This window comes from Sycon ciliatum, chromosome 11, assembly GCF_964019385.1.
Source record: "Sycon ciliatum chromosome 11, ocSycCili1.1, whole genome shotgun sequence".
NCBI classification, from domain to species: Eukaryota; Metazoa; Porifera; class Calcarea; order Leucosolenida; family Sycettidae; genus Sycon; species Sycon ciliatum.
The window spans coordinates 22,431,607-22,451,606 of record NC_088653.1 but is presented as its reverse complement, the minus strand read 5'-3'; the positions used below and the strand labels follow the sequence as shown (position 1 = coordinate 22,451,606).

General features: G+C 49.0%; 1 protein-coding gene and 1 long non-coding RNA gene across 2 annotated transcripts in view; both read left to right on the top strand.

The window, feature by feature from the left end:
* Nucleotides 1-1,875: 1,875 nt before the first annotated feature.
* LOC135827187 (uncharacterized) lies at nt 1,876-4,660 on the top strand. Its single transcript, XM_065339714.1, has 2 exons — nt 1,876-4,588; nt 4,641-4,660. The coding sequence occupies exons 1-2, from the start codon at nt 1,876-1,878 to the stop codon at nt 4,658-4,660; spliced, it is 2,733 nt and encodes a 910-aa protein (XP_065195786.1).
* Nucleotides 4,661-9,624: 4,964 nt separating this feature from the next.
* The window catches only part of LOC135827711 (uncharacterized), an 18,828-nt gene continuing 8,452 nt past the window's right edge, over nt 9,625-20,000 (top strand). Inside the window, exons 1-2 of the long non-coding RNA XR_010555525.1 lie at nt 9,625-9,701; nt 13,844-14,269. This is a non-coding gene — a long non-coding RNA (uncharacterized LOC135827711). The remainder of the gene's footprint in view (nt 9,702-13,843; nt 14,270-20,000) is intronic.

The following is a 20,000-nucleotide window of genomic DNA, read 5'->3' as shown; positions in this document are numbered from 1 at the left end:
TCGGGTAATATGGATAAGATTAGTACAGGCGGCATCGCCTATCGAGTGACCAGGTACATGTATAAGGATACTAGTACATGTATACCGGCTTAACGATATCGGAACACAAATAGCACTGTGTGTGCAATATTCCTTTCTAAGCTCACGCTGTGCGGTGCAGATAGGTCATGTGTCGTTGCCAACTTGCCGCATGTGCATGTGCAGCAGGAAGGCACCACATGTCGACTACTACTTATACTGTACAGCATTGTGTGCTTACATGCATCTACGGCCTTGTGGATGCAATTGAGTCTCACATACATGTACATGAAATATTGCGTGTAGTGCGGCATCAGTTAACATACAGTGGCTAAATATTTTTCTCGCAATAATGACCGTATTCACCACAAGTGTGTTTATGTCCAGAGCCAACTCAAGTCCTGTATTATTTATGACCATGACAACAAGACTTCCGGGCTGAAATTCTTCTATGACAGGCATGAACACTTGCCTTACAATTGTTCGTGATTGTACGAAGTACATATTCGCTGTTGCATCAATTTTGCACAATTTACATTGTAGTGCCACTAGTGGTATCACCTGCATGCGTATTGAGTCAAACAAGGTTACCTCTGTATAATTATGCTTATCGTGGCTATCAAGAGCTTCGATGCAATTCCCAGCTGACGAATGGTGTCCAGCTTGTGTTCAGCTCAGCTGGCACTCACAACTCATAATAATTGCGTTCTAGACGCCAGATGAGATGTTTTAGCTACAATGTAGACACAACGTCCGTGTTCAAGAAAGCCGTCACTTCATCTTCTGTCCATCCTCAATAGCACGCTCAAGCAAATACGTCTGAAACACAGTAGCGACAATCCGACAGCGGCGACACGCCGTCTTCTCCGAATGAGATTCTACCGTTCTAATTCAGATTCCCCAAAAATGTCGAAATAAATAATAGATTTCCACCAAGCTCGCTAGAATCTTGCGAACCGTGAACATGCAGGCATTTCAAGTGTTCGAGCGTGCGTAGATTCTGCTCAGCGGCTCAAGAACATTCGCCAAGCGAAAAAAAGTCGATGAGAAAGACGTAATGGTGGACGAAATTACGAAAATCGGAAGAAGGTATTCGACCCAGTTCGACTATCCTGGACTGGATTGGCAACGTCCAACAATCGGATTCGTATTCTATGGGGTCTCATGAGCTCGTGTGCCAAAGGGCGTTTAGTTGGAGCTTCAGTGCATCACCTTCGCCGAAAGAGGCCCTTTCTGAGATTTGGCCGATGGACTAATACTGGTTACCCCAGCAAGTGTAGGGTGTGCATAGGTAACTGTCTTGGGGCCGTCCTATTCCGATGTACTCCGTGTGGTGTAGACCAGGTGTGCACTGGTGGTCGATTCACATTGCTTCGCCGGTTGTGTGGATCAGAGAGTTATCTGGCGCTGTTCTTGATCTGTTTCAATCAGAATCAGATCCGCTATCGTTGCTATAAAGAGAAAATCTGTGGGTGCACATCCAGTGCATTTGCAGATTTGCATGCTTCTCTTGCGATGGGCGTATACATGGTACATGGTACATGGTACGTGTGTGTGTGTGTGTGTGTGTGTGTGTGTGTGTGTGTGTGTGGACTGTCTTCTTGGGGGACAGTTTGAATTTTTCTAGCTCCGGAATTTTTCTATTTGCTGAGACTAGTTAGAGCCTCCGAAGCAGCGTAGGTACACTCAGGGCTCTCCTAGCTTGCTAGGAGAGCCCCTGGCGTGTCAAGTGTAGACCTTTTGAATTTAGGGCAGCGGATCCAACGACGTGACTTACAGGACAATTATTTGAATTTGATATTGTCACTGTCGCGTCGTCCGTAGTCCTCCATCCGCAGTGGGCTAGCTACCCCTCGGATGTGTAGAGTTTCAGCTTCAAAGCAGCCAGAGTTTGGAGGCACCCGTCGGAGGCGCCCAGCTGGTGCTCTTGTCAAATTTGCTTCGTGGAACGTCAGGACTTTAGTGAACATCGATGGCCCGGTTTCAACTGCTGCTCGTGGAAAGCGCGTCGTGGAAGACAAGAAAATCAACATCGTTGTCAGTGAACTTCGTCGGTACGAAATAGAAGTGGCTGGATTCCAGGAGTCGAAGTGGTTTGGTAAAGATATATTCCGTGTCGAGGATGCAATTGTTCTCACGTCAGGTCGCGCCATCCCAACGGACGATTTCAAACGAGGCGAAGGAGTTGGAGTCGTACTACGCGGACGCGCACAGCAAGCGTTCGTAGCAGGGGGAAATCAGTGGTCTGCTGTCTCATCGCGTGTCGCACGCTGCAAGCTAAAGTTCGGTGACATTTGGGTCCACGTCGTGGTGTGCTACGCACCGACTTTCCGGTCCAGTCGCGATGCAAAGAACGATTTCTTTGACTCTCTTCAGGAAGTTATTCTGTCCGTACCCACCCAGGACTCCTTGATAATCTTGGGAGACTTCAACGCTAGAGTTGGAGCTGAAATCTGTGACGATGGCTGGTATGGAACACGTGGCCCACATGGTGTTGGCACTGTCAATGAGGCTGGCGCTGAGCTTCTCCAGTTTTTAGCGTGCAACAGCCTTACTGTGTGCAACACCTGGTTCATGAAACGTAACATCCACAAGTGTACCTGGCAACATCCCCGCTCGAAGCGGTGGCACTGCATCGACTATGCAATGGTCCGGGAACAAGACCTGTCCAACTGCATGGATTGCCATGTCATCAGGGGAGCTGAGTGTAGTACAGATCACAACCTTGTGTGTCTCACATACCGCATCCGCTCATCTGCTTGCCACAAGCGTGCAAAAAGACCTGTCAAGTTTGATGTGCAACAACTTGTCAAACACTCCTGCATGACGGAAGCGCAGAGAGCTGCAACCTGTAAAACTCGTGAACAATATGCGACGTCTGTTGCGTCAGAGTTACGATCCTGGAATCATGATGGCTGCGTTGAGGACAAATGGTCTGCCGTCAAATCTGCTATCGTCACCAGCGCTGAGAAGCATCTTGGCCGTCCACGTCGTCGCCAGCCTGATTGGTTTGAAGCGTGTGCTGATGTTCTTGCACCTATGCTGGATAGCCGCAATGCCTTACATCGCAAATGGCTCGCCTCTGGTTCTGACGCTGACAGGCGTCGCTTTGTCGAGGCTCGTGGCAAGTGCAGAACTGCCGTGCGTAACGCAAAGAGTGAGTGGATTGGACGTAAAGCTAATGTGGTTGAGTCAAGTCGGTTTAGTGGCAAGCACGCATGGTCTGCAATCCGTGATATACAGAAGTGCTATTCGGGATTATCACCTATCTCCATCCCATCCATCCGTGGCAGTGACGGAGTTATCTGTAGCTCCCAGGAGGGGCAAGAGAAATGCTGGCTGCAGCATTTTGCCCGTCTATTGAACGTTCGCAGCACCTTCGATGCTACCATCTTTGACCACATTGAGCAGCGTGAAGTTGATGAGTCACTCGGCCAACTTCCCTCGCTAGAGGACCTCACTATGGCTATACGCCAGCTGGCTAATTGCAAGGCTCCTGGCTCATCTGGAATTGCACCTGAACTGCTTAAAGCTGGTGGTACACCATTGCTTGAGGCTCTGCTTGATGTTATTCACACTGCATGGACCAACGGAACGGTTCCCCAGGATTGGCGGGATGCCCAACTCGTCCCGATTCCCAAAAAGGGTGACTTGACCAACTGCAACAACTGGCGCGGCATTGCCCTCCTAGATGTCGCTGGCAAGGTTTGTGGCCGTCTCATTCAGGACCGTCTCCAACTTGTCGCGGAACAAGAACTTCCAGAATCCCAGTGTGGCTTTCGCCCTGGTCGCGGCTGCGCTGATGCCATCTTTTCCATTCGCCAGCTCATCGAGAAATCGTACGAGCACCGTCAGAAGCTGTTCTGTGTCTTCGTAGACCTGAAGAAAGCATATGATTCCGTACCACGCCAAGCACTCTGGCTAGCATTGGGGAGGCTAGGCATTCCTGAAGGGCTCCTCAATCTAATCCAATCGTTCCACGAGAGCATGCAGGCAGCTGTGCGCGTCGGTGCCAGCACTACCGAGCCGTTTGCGGTCAACAATGGCCTCCGTCAAGGCTGTGTGATGGCCCCAGTACTTTTTAATCTGTACTTCGGTGTTGTGCTTGAGCGGTGGGCACAAATGATGCAGGACAGCGACCATCCACCTGGCATCCCCATCCAATTTAGCATCAATGGCAACCTTTTCTCAAAGCCCGCTCGCCAGTCTACTGCCGCAATCATCAACGACATTGAGTACGCAGATGACGCGGTCTTGCTCGCTGAAGACCGCCCTGGTGCTGAGAAGTGCCTTGAAACATTCTGCACGGTTGCCTCTTCCTTTGGCCTCTGCGTCAACGCTGCTAAAACGAAATTTCTCGTGGCAGGTAGCCAAGTCAACATGCCTGATAGAGCCGATATGAACGTCAACGGTGATACTGTGGAGCACGTTCCATCCTTCATTTATCTGGGGTCCGTCGTGACACCGGATGCCCGCTCCTCTACTGACGTCAGTCGCCGCATAGCTGAGGCTTCCAAAGCCTTTGGAGCTCTTCTTCCAGTCTTGTCGGATCGCTCGCTGTCATTAGTCAGTAAGCGAAAGCTATACGTGGCCTGTGTCTTGTCCATTTTGCTGTACGGCAGTGAGTGCTGGACGCCCTTGAAAGCTGATAGTAGACGTTTGGATGCCTTTCATCATCGCTGCATCCGCACAATATTAGCCATCCCTCGCAGTCAGCAGCAATCCGATCGCATCACGTCTGCGCAGTTACGTCGTCACTGGGGTGACCCAGTGCCACTCTCTGTTAAGATGCGCCATCGTCGTTTAGAGTGGCTTGGTCATGTGGCTCGGATGTCGGAGGACCGTGTCCCATTGCAGCTGTTGTTTGGTCGTTTGTTGGCTGCGCGCCCCTTCTGCGGTCCCAGGCGTAGGTGGAGAGACGTTGTGGCTACTGACACGAAGTCCATTCCAAACTGGTTTGATTGCGCACAAGACCGGTCAGCTTGGCGAGAGCAGGTTCTGGTTTTTCAGCCTCCTCGGGCAGTAGAGAAATCCGTACTCTGCTCATCTTGCAACCGGGCTTTCTCTCGTCCTCAAGACAAGGCACGGCACAAGTGTTTGGCTGAGCGCCAACTTCCCGTCCACCAACAGCGTGGTTCAGCACAGTGCGTCAGTTGCTGCCGATGGTTCCGTAGTAAGGGTGGGCTTGCAGTTCATCGCTGCCAGCCTGCACTCCCTGAACATGCAGATACGGCATTGACGGCGTCTCTCGCTAGTTGCTGCTTCCAGCATTGTCAACGCTGCAATCGCTGCTTCAAGTCCCGGGCTGGTTTTAACCGCCATAACTGCAACCGTGGAAAACGTCTTGCTGCAGCCGATAGGGAATCACTGCCGCTGATCTGCATGCATTGCCCGAAACGTTTCCGACGACAGCAAGATTTGACGAGGCACCAGAAGTCCTGCCAATGACGGTGCACTCCAAACTCTGGCCCCCTCCGGGGGTGACATTGCCCAATGGGCAGTCATGCTATAGTAGTAGTAGTGTGTGTGTGTGTGTGTGTGTGTGTGTGTGTGTGTGTGTGTGTGTGTGTGTCCCAGCACAAGTTGCTATGTCTAACATAGCTGTTCGCTATCATCGCTTCCGCGATGGGCACGTCTGAGGTCTGAGGTCTGAGGTGTGTGTGTGTGTGTGTGTGTGTGTGTGTGGGTGTTTGTGCAGGGGCGTGCTTGGCGAGGGGCACAGGGGCAAGTGCACCCCAAAAAATATTTCGACCGGGGTTTTGAAAAGTCACCAATGTATTGCGGAAAGCCCGACTTCTCGCGGGAGCACATCCTGGACCTGTGTCTTGTACTTTGTACAGTGGATATCGGTTATAAAGTCATCGGACATAGTGATAAACCGGCTATATTGATACAAAATGAAAATATCAAAAGCAAAACCAGAAAAAGCCAGTCAAATTATCATTATAACCAATATATCGTATATAGCGATAAATCGGCTATAAGGATACAGAATCACCATTCAAAACACCTCTTTGTGCAGAAAAAGTATCGTCTATAGTGATAGCAACACACGAGTGTTAGGCATTGATGTCTCGACTTGGAGCCACATGTGTGTGTTGTCATAGGGTATTCTGGTCTGGTGCTTCCTGGATGATGCCTTTGGGCCAAGAAGTTCTTCACTCTAGACTGGAGAAGGTGCATTAGCATCCATCACATATCAGTACGCTACATTAGCGCGATCGAGTACCCACACGTGTATGTGTATGTATGACGCGCGCAGTTGAAAATCGCCTGTAGTGATATACCGGTTATAGTGATAAAATGTGAAAAATCAGAAGGGCACGTTATAACCAATATCTACTGTACTACATTGTTATTTGTAGTAAGTTGTAGTGCAGTAGGGCTACTAGGGGCCTGGTGCGCGGCGGCCTACATGCAGCCAGGCACTTCCGTACGTACAGCCTGTCAAGTGTCATTTGTAAAGTTTTCATCCTTTATGTTGAAAAAAGTTTTGTTTTTTCACGGCTGAGCGTAGCGAAAGAGTGCAAAAAACGTATTTTTCACTCACAAAATATTTTCGTGCATTTGCTCTTGTTCTGCGCAACTCCGTTGAACCTGCCATCGTGGTCTTTGTTTTTCCTCGTGGTAGTTGAAGTTGCCCGCCCACCCACCCTGGTTTCATGGGAGTCGTCCGCTGTTCTTCTTGACAATCTATACCTTATGATTATGATATACACCGGTTATTACATACCATTTCTTGCTATATCTTTTCTTGGGTCCGACTGGCAGCGGGGCAGGAATTAATGAAATAGAAAGGTTTTTTGGCCGAAAGGCGTGTTTTTCCTCTAGACCGGTTGAGCGGTCGCGGCTAGGAATGTAGGGAGTCATTGTTTTTCAGGCGCTCCCCTGCTGCCCAGTCACCCATGCTCACCACCGGCCATGCTGTTCACTGGATTTCACGGCTTTTTCTCCCGCTTGCTGGCGGTTCTTTGATGGATTTAGATATTTTTCGGCTATTTATCTATTATGTGGCTGCGAGTGTGGTTTTTTGCTTCTACTCATTTTCTGGAAAACCACCACGGTGGTGAGTGTGATTGCTCTGGTAGACCACTACCCCATGTACTGAACAGTCGCTTTGTGAGTGAAAATTGATACGTATATAATACAACCCAACAGTACGCTTGTACGTGAAATATAAACCGACATACAAACCGAGGCGAAGCCGAGGTTTGTATGTCGGTTTATATTTCACGTACAAGCGTACTAGTGGGACGTATTATACTTATGCTGACCTTCATACAAACTGACAGTCAACTGCTTCCTGTTTCAGTTCGCAACTGCAGAAAACGACCATTGCAAATATGAGCTCATGAGCTCACTTGAGGCTCGTCCGTGCTTTTCTCATCATGAAAATAATGAGAAAGTTTCGAGTCTGCGCAGTGGTGACCTGCAGAGCTTCGTCCTAAAAGTGGTCCAAATCCGAATTTTCTGGGGTGACGACCTTGGAGAAGACGCGCGCACCAAAACAAGAAGTAAAACTCGCAAACATAGCTGCTAAGCACGCATTCCATTTCTGTCACCGTTGTGGTCAGTTTGCGTTTTGCTACTTCTACTTCTAGTAGATTCTTTCGCAATGAGTGACGAGCTTCCCCAAAAACGAGTGTTTGGGTGTGTCACCTACGATGAGCAAACGGAGCTAATTGCTCATGGTGTCCCCAAGAACACACGCTATTCTACTGAGTACTGGTTGCGAATACTTGATCAGTTTTGTTTGAGTGGAGACCAGCCGTTTGGTGTCGTCGATTTCAAGACAGTCACGAGCGAAAAGCTTTGTGATATCCTCTCGTCATTCTACGCGAATGTGAAGAAGAAGGATGGCTCCGGGTTTGCGAAAAACAGTCTTCAATCTGCCCGTGGTGCGATTCAGCGGCACATCTCGTCATTCTCGCGGCAGATCAACATATTTACCGATCCTGCGTGCTGGCATCATCCGCGATGAGTTTCAGCTGTCGGCTATCAAGCGCTACTTATCCAAACTGCATCCGGACGAGAATCGTTTGTTCCAGCGAGCTTTGTCAGGTGAGATGTCTGCTGCTGCCAATTGCTGGTTCATGAAAATGCCTCTTTCACACAATATCTTATCTGGCATGATGAAGCGCTTGTCCTCGGATGCTCTTTTGTCAATGCAGTATACGAATCACTGTGTTAGAGCAACATCAATTACCAACATGAAAAAATGTGGTGTGAATGATAGGAGAATTTGTTCTGTTTCTGGTCATCGCAATGTTCAGTCTCTTACTGCTTATGATAGGCCCAGCCTAACAGAGTCGTGCTCTATGGCTGAAGCTATTGATCTGAGATTGCCTGTAGCTGATAAATCAAACCATGCTCTGCAGTCATCCACACCCGCTGTCACTGTTCAGAGCCATTCATCTGCTGTTCAGAGCTCTGCTTCTACCGTATCTCCTTATCTGATTGCTGCTTCCACAACCTTCAAGCACAGTTCTATTGTGTTCAATATTCACGCTGAGTGTGCTGTTGAGGCTCGCAAGAAACTGAAGCGCAAGCATTCTGCTAAATAATTATCTTGCTGCTAGGCGCCTAGCTTCCTCTAAAGCTGATTTTCCTGTTGGCATGTAGGCATGGTTATTCTACTCATGAGATAATGTGATAATAATTCTTCTCGATCTCTAAAAAGGAGTTTGTATGGTGGTGGTCTATATGGAGTTTGTATGAGGTTTATATGAGGTTTATATGCCCAATATAAACCGCCAGCATGATGGGCAAGTTGACTGGAAGTTTGTATGAAAGGTCAGCATAAGATGCTGGACTGTGTTCATTCTTGATGACATACAATCTTTGTAACAGTAATAATGACGTCACATGTACAAATATCTGATGATGTCACCGGTACAACATTTTGAAAATTGCTGTTGTCTGGAAGTGGTGCACCCCCCCCCCCCCCCCCTGGAAGGGGAGCCGAGCACGCCCCTGTTGTGTGTGTGGTGTGTGTGTGTGTGTGTGTGTGTGTGTGTGTTTGTGAGCGCTGGTTCCGCAGTGCCGGAGGTTTGGCGGTCCACAAGTGCCCCAACTCCCGGATGCTCTCCGCGACATCGTCTCGGGCTCCGTGCCGGGCGGCGGTGTCTACCATTGCTGCTCAGGCAAACTCCTCCGCCGCCGCATGTGCTGCTCACCCTCTCATGCTGCAAGGCCCACTGTGGGGCCTGTGGACGGTGCTGCCGCTCCACTCGTGGATTCCAAATCCATAGCTGCCGAAGATGGCTCTCTCGTCGTGCCGATTGAACATGGTCCCTGATCTCTCGGCAGACTGCCGACTTTCTGCCGTCGTGCGTCGTTTCCATGCTGTCGGCCCCGCGAGGGGACACGTGACCGTAATGGCAGTGTTTACCAGGACCAGGACCAGGTGTGTGTGTGTGTGTGTGTGTGTGTGTGTGTGTGTGTGTGTGTGTGTGTGTGTGTGTGTGTGTGTGTGTGTGTGTGTGTGTGTGTGTGTGTGTGTGTGTGTGTGTGTGTGTGTGTGTGTGTGTGTGTGTGTGTGTGTGTGTGTGTGTGTGTGTGTGTGTGTGTGTGTGTGTGATGTCTAGGTCATGTCGGCAGGATGGCTGACTCGCGAGCACCGAAAAAATTGCTCTTCGGCGAGCTGCCTAATGGGGAAGATCAAGGTCAAGGTCAAGGTCAAGGTCAAGGTCAAGGTCAAGGTCAAGGTCAAGGTCAAGGTCAAGGTCAAGGTCAAGGTCAAGGTCAAGGTCAAGGTGTGTGATGCTATTGTTGAAGTTTATTTATAATGTGTGAGTAGTCTGTACATGTTACACACTGCTGCCAAATAATTTTCCCCCAAAATCGGACACCCTTCACCGCCAAAGCTGGCCACATGGTGCGAATTTTTCTCCTCGGTAAATTTTTTACAGGGAATTCAAAATATCGCCTAAAACACCATGAAAATTCACTTCGTTGCCATGGTCACCCCAGAGTTGTCATGAATTTTGTAATGATGAGTGTGGTCGCACACCGACTACATGCATGTACAGACTGTCAGTGTACATGCCATCCAGCCTGATCCAGGCATGTTACTTTGCACTTCCACAGCCAAACGCTGGCCTTTTTTGAAGCAAATGTACAGTGATTTGTGCCTTCAGTTGCGCTGAAAAGTGAAAGTACAGGACTTCTGCATATGAAAGTAATGATCTCCGCCATTTTGGTTGCTTTTCGGACGTTTCCCTTTTCGGACCGGTTTTCGGAAGAGCCTTCAAAAATCGGACACTGTCCGAAAAATCGAACGGTTTGGCAGCACTGCATGTAAATGTCTTTGTGTTGGTGTTAGTGTGTGGGTGTCAACGTGTGCAGGGCATGTGTGCGTGGGGGGGGGGGGGGGGGTCTTAAGCTGTGTTCACAACTGGCACGTGGACGTGGCACGCTTTCGGTTCAAGCGTGTCAAAACCGGTGCTCAGGCTTTCACAAAAAAACCAGCGATCCGAGTCGCATTTAGCACATGCGACGCCTTCGAGTACTAATTGTTTGACGCCGCCGGTCAGGTGGCATGTACGCCGGTACGCGCCTGATACGCGCTGAAATTTCCAACATGTTGGAACTTCCATTTCGCCGCGTTTCCATACGCATGACACCCCAAAGCCAGCAAAAAATCGCACAAACGCGTGGTTTCACACGTACTTTTGAAGTACCATATTTCCCCCGAATGCAAGTCGCACCTTTTAACACTATACTTGAAAAACAAAGAAGGCGGTGCGACTTACAATCCAGTGTGAATTCATACTCATATGAATGTATTGATAAAATTAATTTTGTTTCAGACCTAAAACTGGGTTGCAACTTATAATCAAGTGTGACTTATAATCAAGTGTGACTTAACATCAAGTGCGACTTATAATCAAGTGCGACTTATAATCAAGTGTGACTTATAATCAAGTGCGACTTATAATCAAGTGCGACTTATAATCAAGTGCGACTTATCAAGTGTGACTTATAATCAAGTGTGACTTATAATCAAGTGTGACTTATAATCAAGTGTGACTTATAATCAAGTGTGACTTATAATCAAGTGTGACTTATAATCAAGTGCGACTTATAATCAAGTGTGACTTATAATCAAGTGCGACATACAATCAAGTGCGACATACAATCAAGTGCAACTTATAATCAAGTGCGACTTATAATCAAGTGCGACATAATCAAGTGCGACTTATAATCAAGTGCGACTTATCATCAAGTGTGACTTATAATCAAGTGTGACTTATAATCAAGTGCGACTTATAATCAAGTGCGACTTATCAAGTGTGACTTATAATCAAGTGTGACTTATAATCAAGTGTGACTTATAATCAAGTGTGACTTATAATCAAGTGTGACTTATAATCAAGTGTGACTTATAATCAAGTGCGACATATAATCAAGTGCGACATACAATCAAGTGCGACATACAATCAAGTGCGACTTATAATCAAGTGCGACATAATCAAGTGCGACTTATAATCAAGTGCGACTTATAATCAAGTGTGACTTATAATCAAGTGTGACTTATGATCAAGTGTGACTTATGATCAAGTGTGACTTATAATCAAGTGCGACTTATAATCAAGTGCGACTTATCAAGTGTGACTTATCAAGTGTGACTTATAATCAAGTGTGACTTATAATCAAGTGTGACTTATAATCAAGTGTGACTTATAATCAAGTGCGACATACAATCAAGTGCGACATACAATCAAGTGCAACTTATAATCAAGTGCGACTTATAATCAAGTGTGACTTATAATCAAGTGCGACTTATGATCAAGTGCGACATATAATCAAGTGCGACTTATAATCAAGTGCGACTTATGATCAAGTGTGACTTATGATCAAGTGTGACTTATAATCAAGTGTGACTTATAATCAAGTGTGACTTATAATCAAGTGCGACTTATAATCAAGTGCGACTTATAATCAAGTGCGACATATAATCAAGTGCGACTTATAATCAAGTGCAACTTATAATCAAGTGCGACTTATAATCAAATGCGACTTATAATCAAGTGCGACTTATAATCAAGTGTGCCTTATAATCAAGTGCGACTTATAATCAAGTGCGACTTATAATCAAGTGTGACTTATAATCAAGTGTGACTTATAATCAAGTGTGACTTATAATCAAGTGTGACTTATAATCAAGTGTGACTTATAATCAAGTGTGACTTATAATCAAGTGCGACTTATAATCAAGTGTGACTTATAATCAAGTACGACTTATAATCAAGTGTGACTTATAATCAAGTGTGACTTATAATCAAGTGTGACTTATAATCAAGTACGACTTATAATCAAGTGCGACTTATAATCAAGTGCGACTTATAATCAAGTGCGACTTATAATCAAGTGTGACTTATAATCCAAGTGTGACTTATAATCAAGTGTGACTTATAATCAAGTGTGACTTATAATCAAGTGTGACTTATAATCAAGTGCGACTTATAATCAAGTGCGACTTATAATCAAGTGCGACTTATAATCAAGTGCGACTTATAATCAAGTGTTTAGGAAATTAGAGGCCACATGCAACCTACTGCTCTTTTCTCTCCGAAACTCAACACTTGGAAGCCAGATATGAAAGAAAGAAAAAATCATCAGTCACACCACCGGGACTCGAACCAGGGACCTTGCTATTCGCGAGCAATGCTCTAACCAACTGAGCTACAGTATGACTCTTATCCACAGTGATGGTAAATCTATCCTTCTTCGATCAATTCATATCTGGCTTGCATCATGCTGGCAACTCACACCAATCAAGAGGGCCCTCGGCCATTCGCTTGATATCATGGGGAGCGCATCAAACTATGTCCACTGCGAGCAAATACAAATTGCAAGAGAGAAAAGAGCAGTAGGTGGCATGTGGCCTCTAATTTCCTAAACACTTTGAAATTCTCCGTGAAGTCCAAATTTGAAATTATAATCAAGTGTGACTTATAATCAAGTGCGACTTATAATCAAGTGCGACTTATAATCAAGTGTGACTTATAATCAAATGCGACTTATAATCAAGTGCGACTTATAATCAAGTGCGACTTATAATCAAATGCGACTTATAATCAAGTGCGACTTATAATCAAGTGTGACTTATAATCAAGTGTGACTTATAATCAAGTGCGGATTCGCGAAGAGTCGAGTGGTGGAGCTGTGACCAAGATATTTTGCAAGAATGATGTACAGGGAGAAGGCATCCTCGCTTCGTGGTTTGAGGAATTACAGCACGGCATTGTCGACGGAAAAAACTGCTATGCAAAATTGTTGCGTTGCTATGCAAACGTCGGGGTGTGTAGCAATTATTGCTACGCAAATTTTTAGTAAATTAGTCCCTGGTGTATGTGTGTGTGTGTGTATGTGTGTGTGTGTGTGTTCGATTATGGTCACACACGTCTTTCGTCACTTTCTCGGACTCTTCCTGACTTTTCTTTCATTCTCCTGGGTGGTTACCAACAGCCAGTGCATGCCGGAGTATGTGGTGTGATGTGTGTGTGTGTGTGTGTGGAAAAAATGAAAAAAGACCAAAAAGTAGGGATTCACTGTCCAGAAAAAGCCACTTCATAGCTGTGTGGTGTAGACCAGGCTGAATAGTGGCGGTCAATTCTTCAGCCTTGCAAGTTGTCGAATGGTGCAATCCCAGCACAAGCTGCTATGGCTTCTGCTGTAGCATCGCTATCATCGCCTCCGGTGATGGGCGTCCAATGGTCCAATGGTCCAATGGTGTGTGTGTGTATGTGTGTGTTTGTGTGTGTGTGTGTGTGTGTGTGCACGCGCGCGCGCGCGCGTGTGTGTGTGAATGTATGAACAGGTCCTGTATCGGAACAGAGAGGTAGCCGACATTGTTCTTCCCGCAAGCGCTGGTTCCGCAGGGCCGGAGGTTTGGCGGTCCACAAGTGCCCCAACTCCCGGACGCTCCCCGCGACTTCATCTCAGGCTCCATGCTGGGCGGCGTTGTCTACCATTGCCGCTCAGGCGACTCCTCCGCCGCCGCGTGTGCGGCTCGCCCTCTCATGCTTCAAGGCCCACTGTGGGGTCTGTGGTCGGTGCTGCCGCTCTACTCGTGGATTCCAAATCCATAGCTGCCAAAGATGGCTCTCTCGTCGTGCCGATTGAACATGATCCCTGATCTCTCGGCGGACTGCCGACTTTCTGCCGTCGCTCGTCGTTTCCATGTTGTCGGCCCCGCAAGGGGACAAGTGACCGTAATGGCAGTGTTTACCAGGACCAGGACCAGGTATGTGTATGTATGTGTGTGTGTGCATTCCCATGGGGGTCTTGTATGTGTCTGCATGTCTCTCTCTGTCTCTCTCTCTCTCTGTCTCTCTGTCTCTCTCTCCATCTTTCTATCCATCTCTCTCTCCCTCTTGCTGAAACACATACGTACACGGTGATGCACACACACACCATTGGACCATTGGACGCACATCGCTGGAGGCGGCAGGCGCGTGCTCGGCGATGGGCACGGGGGGCACGTGCACCCCCCAAAAATTTTCAATCTGGGTAATTGCAATTGTAATGTATGCAAATATGCTCTAAAATTCAAGAAAGGTTGCAAACAAATTACAGAAAATTGCCAGGGGGCTCCCCTCGTCTCCCGTGCACCCCCCTAGTTGGGGGGCCGAGCACGCCCCTGCAAGGCGATGATAGCGATGCTACAGCAGAAGCCATAGCAGCTTGCGCTGGGATTGCACCATTCATCAGCTTGCAAGGCTGAAGAATGGACCGCCACTATTCAGCCTGGTCTTCACCACACAGCTATGAATTGGCTTTTTCTGGTCAGTGAATCCCTACTTTTTGGTCTTTTTTCATTTTTTCCACACACACATTACACCACCAGTGCTGCCAAACCGTCCGAAAAGTGTCCGATTTTTCGGACACTGTCCGATTTTTGAAGGCTCTTCCGAAAACCGGTCCGAAAAGGGAAACGTCTGAAAAGCAGCCAAAAGCAGCCAAAATGTCGGAGATCATTACTTTCCTTTGCAGAAGTCCTGTAGGCTGTACTTTCACTTTTCAGCGCAACTGAACTACGTCTGAAGGCACAAATCACTGTACATTTGCTTCTAAAAAGGCTAGCGCTTGGCTGTGGAAGTGCAAAGTAACATGCCTGGATCAGGCTGGATGGCATGTACGCTGACAGTGTGTCCAGAGTCAGTGTGCGACCACACTCATCATTACAAAATTCATGACAACTCTGGGGTTACCATGGCAACGAAGCGAATTTTCATGGTGTTTTAGACGATATATTGAATTCTCTGCCGAGGGGAAAAATTCGCACCATGTGGCCCGCCTTGGGGGTGAAGGGTGTCCGATTTTGGGCGAAAATTGTTTGGCAGCACTGCACCACATACTCCGGCATGCACTGGCTGTTGGTAACCACCCAGGAGAATGAAAGAAAAGTCAGGAGGAGTCTGAGAAAGAGAAGAAAGACGTGTGTGACCATAATCGTCGGGAAAATCGATTGGAAATCGCTGCACATACCCCTGCACCATATGGGACACACACACACACACACACACACCTGTCCTGTCCTGTAGAGCCACTGCCACAGGGTCACGTGGGCCCCGGAGGGGCATCAGAGAGGAAGATGGAGCACGCAGCCTGATGACGCCGGAGATGGTGGGGCAAACGGAACCGGCGAGAACACACGCATACATGGCTGAACGAATTACGCTGCTGGGCAGTCGGGCGCGGGCCAGTCCTGGAGCACCGGTGACGACCGCGGCCTTGCACAGACCGAAAGCAGCGGGCACACACAGCACAGTGCGCAGCACAGCAGGCATCCTGCACATGGACTTGCCGGGGCTCGGGAGGCTGAGGTGCGGAACAGCGGTGAACAGCTAGACCACCCTTGCTGCGAAACCAACGCCCACAATCTCCACAGTGGCAAGCCCCTCGCTGCTCAGCAATTGGCTTTGCCCGCTCAACCACACATTTGTGGCGAGCACGATCTCCAGGGCGCGAGAATGACCGATTGCAATCCGCACATACCACTGGGTCAGGCTGAGGCACATTCTCCACAGGCTCGGCGTACATAGTCCGCCAGTCAGTGCGGGACTCACAGGCGATAGGGTACCATTCCTTGGTGAGGCCATGAACTCTTAGGTCGGAGAGAACGCAATCCTTCCAGCGCTTGCGAGGGCCATGTGCTGGACGACGTGTGAGAAGTGAGCCAAACAGGATCTGTCTCGGCATTCGGCTACTGTCCATTCGGGCAACATGGCCCAGCCACTCTAGGCGACGCTGTGCGACCTTCACGCAGATGGTATCAGAGTCACCCCACATCTCCAACAGTTGGGCGTTGGTCGTGTGATTATTCCAGCTATCTCCACACACACACACACACACACACACACACACACACACACACACACACACACACACACACACACACACACACACACACACACACACACACACACACACACACACACACACACACACACACAAACACACACCACACGCACGCGCGCGCACACAGTGACACACACACACACACACACACACACACACACACACTAGCCCTTTCCCCAAGATGCTCTTTTAATTCGCACTTAGTGCTTTTCGCGTCCCTCAAAATATGCTGAAACATGAAAAAGAGCACTTTTTCAGTGAAACATAGCCACAATATAATTATGTTCAGATATGAACCCAAGCTGAGAAATGAATACGCACTCTTCCATTTATGGGTCCACGAAAGGCAAAACAGGAAGTAAAGTTTAAAAACTTTTTACAGAATTGTGAAACAAGCTTCACCAACTTGTTGCCCACCAAAAAAGCGGCGTGCCAAGGCCCATCGAGCACTCGGAAACTGTGATCGCATGCATGAGCAAACAGATTTTTGGCACTTTTTCAGCTAAAAAAGCTCAAAAAGGGCGATATTCACCAAAAAACGCAATAAAGGGCGAAAGAAACAGGCTTTTCCAAAAAGGGTGAAAAAAAGGGCGAGCACCTTTGGGAAAGGGCTAACACACACAAACACACACCACACACACACACACACACACACACACACACACACACACACACACACACACACACACACACCTGGCCTGGTGTACAGCTGCCAAATGCTTGGCCACGCCGCCCCCGAGACAGGGGAGAGTAGAAGAGAGAGTTCGAGAGAAGTCAGCACTGCCACTAGGAAGCCGCTCCGCCACGACGTCGTCCACGATTGCAATTGTGTCGCCGAAAGCCAGGAGCAGATTTAAAACAGCGATTACAGGTAGCGCAGCGCTGGTTGCAAAACGGATGGCTGGTGATTGGTATGCGCTGGGGTGTGTGTGTGGGGGGGGGGGGGTGATGCCGGGGCGGGTGTCCACCGGCACTTCGGAACCACCGAAGGCAGACATGGCATTGGCGTGCGTCCAGCTGTTCCGCTACAGGCAGCTGGCGATCAGCAGAACATTAATTTTGTGTCGTCCGAGTCCAGATTTACTCTTGAATGTCCGTTTACATACCAAGCAAGAGAGCGGTACCGGGGCAGGACGCTGCACACGAGTGCGGTATGCATCTCTCCATTGCTGACGATCCTGGGCCAGAGTAAACCATTCATCAATTTGGCACAGTTTCATGTCTGACTGTATTCTGTCCTTCCACGGAAGACGAGGTCCCTGAGCTGGTCGGGGAGCGTCAAGCCATCCAAACAGCAACTGCTTAGGGAGACGGTTGTCAGGCATCCGAGCTACATGGCCCAACCACTGGAGGCGGCGACGGCGCATAGTGTCCGACACCAGATCCTCATCCCCTCAACGCTTACGGAGGTTACAATTCCGGACATGATTCAACTCCTGATCCCAGCGCGAGACTCCCAGGATACACCGTAGACATTGATGATGAAAGGTGTCAATACGGATCTCATCATGACAAAGAACCGGCCAACACTCAGCACCATACAGCAAAACAGTCAGAACGCAAGTTTCGTACGGCATTTTCTTTGTGCGGATGGACAGGCCGGGAGTGTTAAACACACAACGGAGTGCTCCAAATGCACAAGATGCACTGGCAAGACTACGATCAACCTCAAGGCCAACACGAGAGTCAGGGTCAACGAGGCTGCCAAGATATACGAAGGAGGATGCCGGCAAGTGCAGCCTGGGTGACAGGGACCTACATCGTGCCTCCCTTGGAACCCCAGCGCCTGCTCACCCACATCCACCACTCACCCACGTCCACTTCAGCATCCAGAATGTTCACTGCCTCCTGCGCCGTCTCGACGCGTCGAAAGCCACAGGGCCGGACAGCATCTCCCCCCGTGTGCTGAAAGAATGCGCTTCGGTGCTCGCACCGGTCCTGACCAAGCTTTTCTCATTGTGCTTCCGGCATGGATACCAACCTCAGGCCTGGAAGCTCGCCAATGTTGTTCCTGTGCATAAACGCTCATCTCCCTCACAGCTCAAGAACTACCGCCCCGTGTCTCTCCTTAGTGTGATATCCAAGGTAATGGAGACCATTATCAACATGCAAATTGCGAACTACCTCGAGGGTAACTCACTGCTTGCAGCGAATCAGTTTGGCTTCAGACGGAATCTGGGTACAGCCGACGCTCTTACTGCGCTACACCACTCCTGGGCATCCTCTATCGGACGCGGGGGCGCAGCACGTGTACTTGCAGTTGACATCGCTGGAGCCTTCGACAAGGTCTCTCACGCTGGTGTCCTCTTCAAGCTTCAGCAATGTGGCATCCAAGGAATCCTCCTTGCATGGCTGACATCGTACCTGTCTAACCGAAGCATACAGTGTGTTGTCGGTGGTGCAACCTCCCGTCCATACCCCATCAAGGCGGGAGTCCCACAAGGCAGCATCTTGGGGCCAACCATGTTTCTCATATACATTAACGACGTATCAACATGCCTTGCTGGGAACACGCAGCTTGAAGCCTATGCTGACGATACAACATTGTACACTCTTCTTCGTAACGACCTCCCCACTGCTGCTGCCTTGCTTCAGGACACCGTCAATCGTCGGTCAGACTGGGGCAAGGAATGGCGTGTAGCGTTTGAGCCGTCGAAATCCCAGGCTATGACAGTCACGCTGCAAAGAGCGCAGCTAGCCTTGCCCTCTCTACTCTTTGGAGGCAACCCTGTGCCAGAGTTATCCACAATAAAGCTCTTGGGGGTGACTTTTGATCCGAAGCTGTCCTTCGCGGAGCACATCCGCGCAGTGTCTATACGTGGCAAACAGCGTTTGGGCCTCCTGCGGCGAGCTGCGCCCTATCTCTCCCGAGAAGGCCGCCTCACGGTGTACAAGGGGTTTGTACGGCCCGTTTTGGAGTATGCTCCGCTCGTCTGGATGGGAGCTGCTCCCTCCCATCTTGCACGCCTAGATAGCATCCAACGCCGTGCATTGCGCATCATTGGTCCCGGGACGGAGCTCCAAAGCCTCAGCCTACGGCGATACGTTGCTGCATTAACATACACTTACAAACTGCATTTCATCACCGGTCCGACTCAATTGCTAGCAGTCCTCCCACCAATGCTTGAGCCCCGTGACGCCACTCGCACTCGAAACGATCTCCGCATGGCCGCCGGCCACAGTTACCAGCTACAAAATCCCCTACCGCGTCAAGCACCAGACACCATTCTCCGCAACTTCCCATATTGTGCAATCCAGCTGTGGAATTCCCTGCCGCCAGCTTTTCGAGACTCCGCCCCAACTCGCAAAAATCTTCAAAAGTTTAAGTGCAACGTCAACGAATACCTCCGCCGACAGGATTGGCGATGGTCCACGGACATTCTGCCTGTCGACCCACCTACATTCTTGTGCCCCGTCAACAACTCCCATTGCTACGAATGCGCTGCACACTACTACTAGCTGTTGCTTGCCCTTGCTTTCTTTTTATTTTTGCTGACCCTTACAGCTCTATCTTTTGTTTTTGGTGCGTGTTTCTGGCCGTGATGCCGAGACCTCAGGTCGGCAGAGCCATCAATGCCCCACCATCACTGCTGCATCTCGGTGCAGCCCCTTCT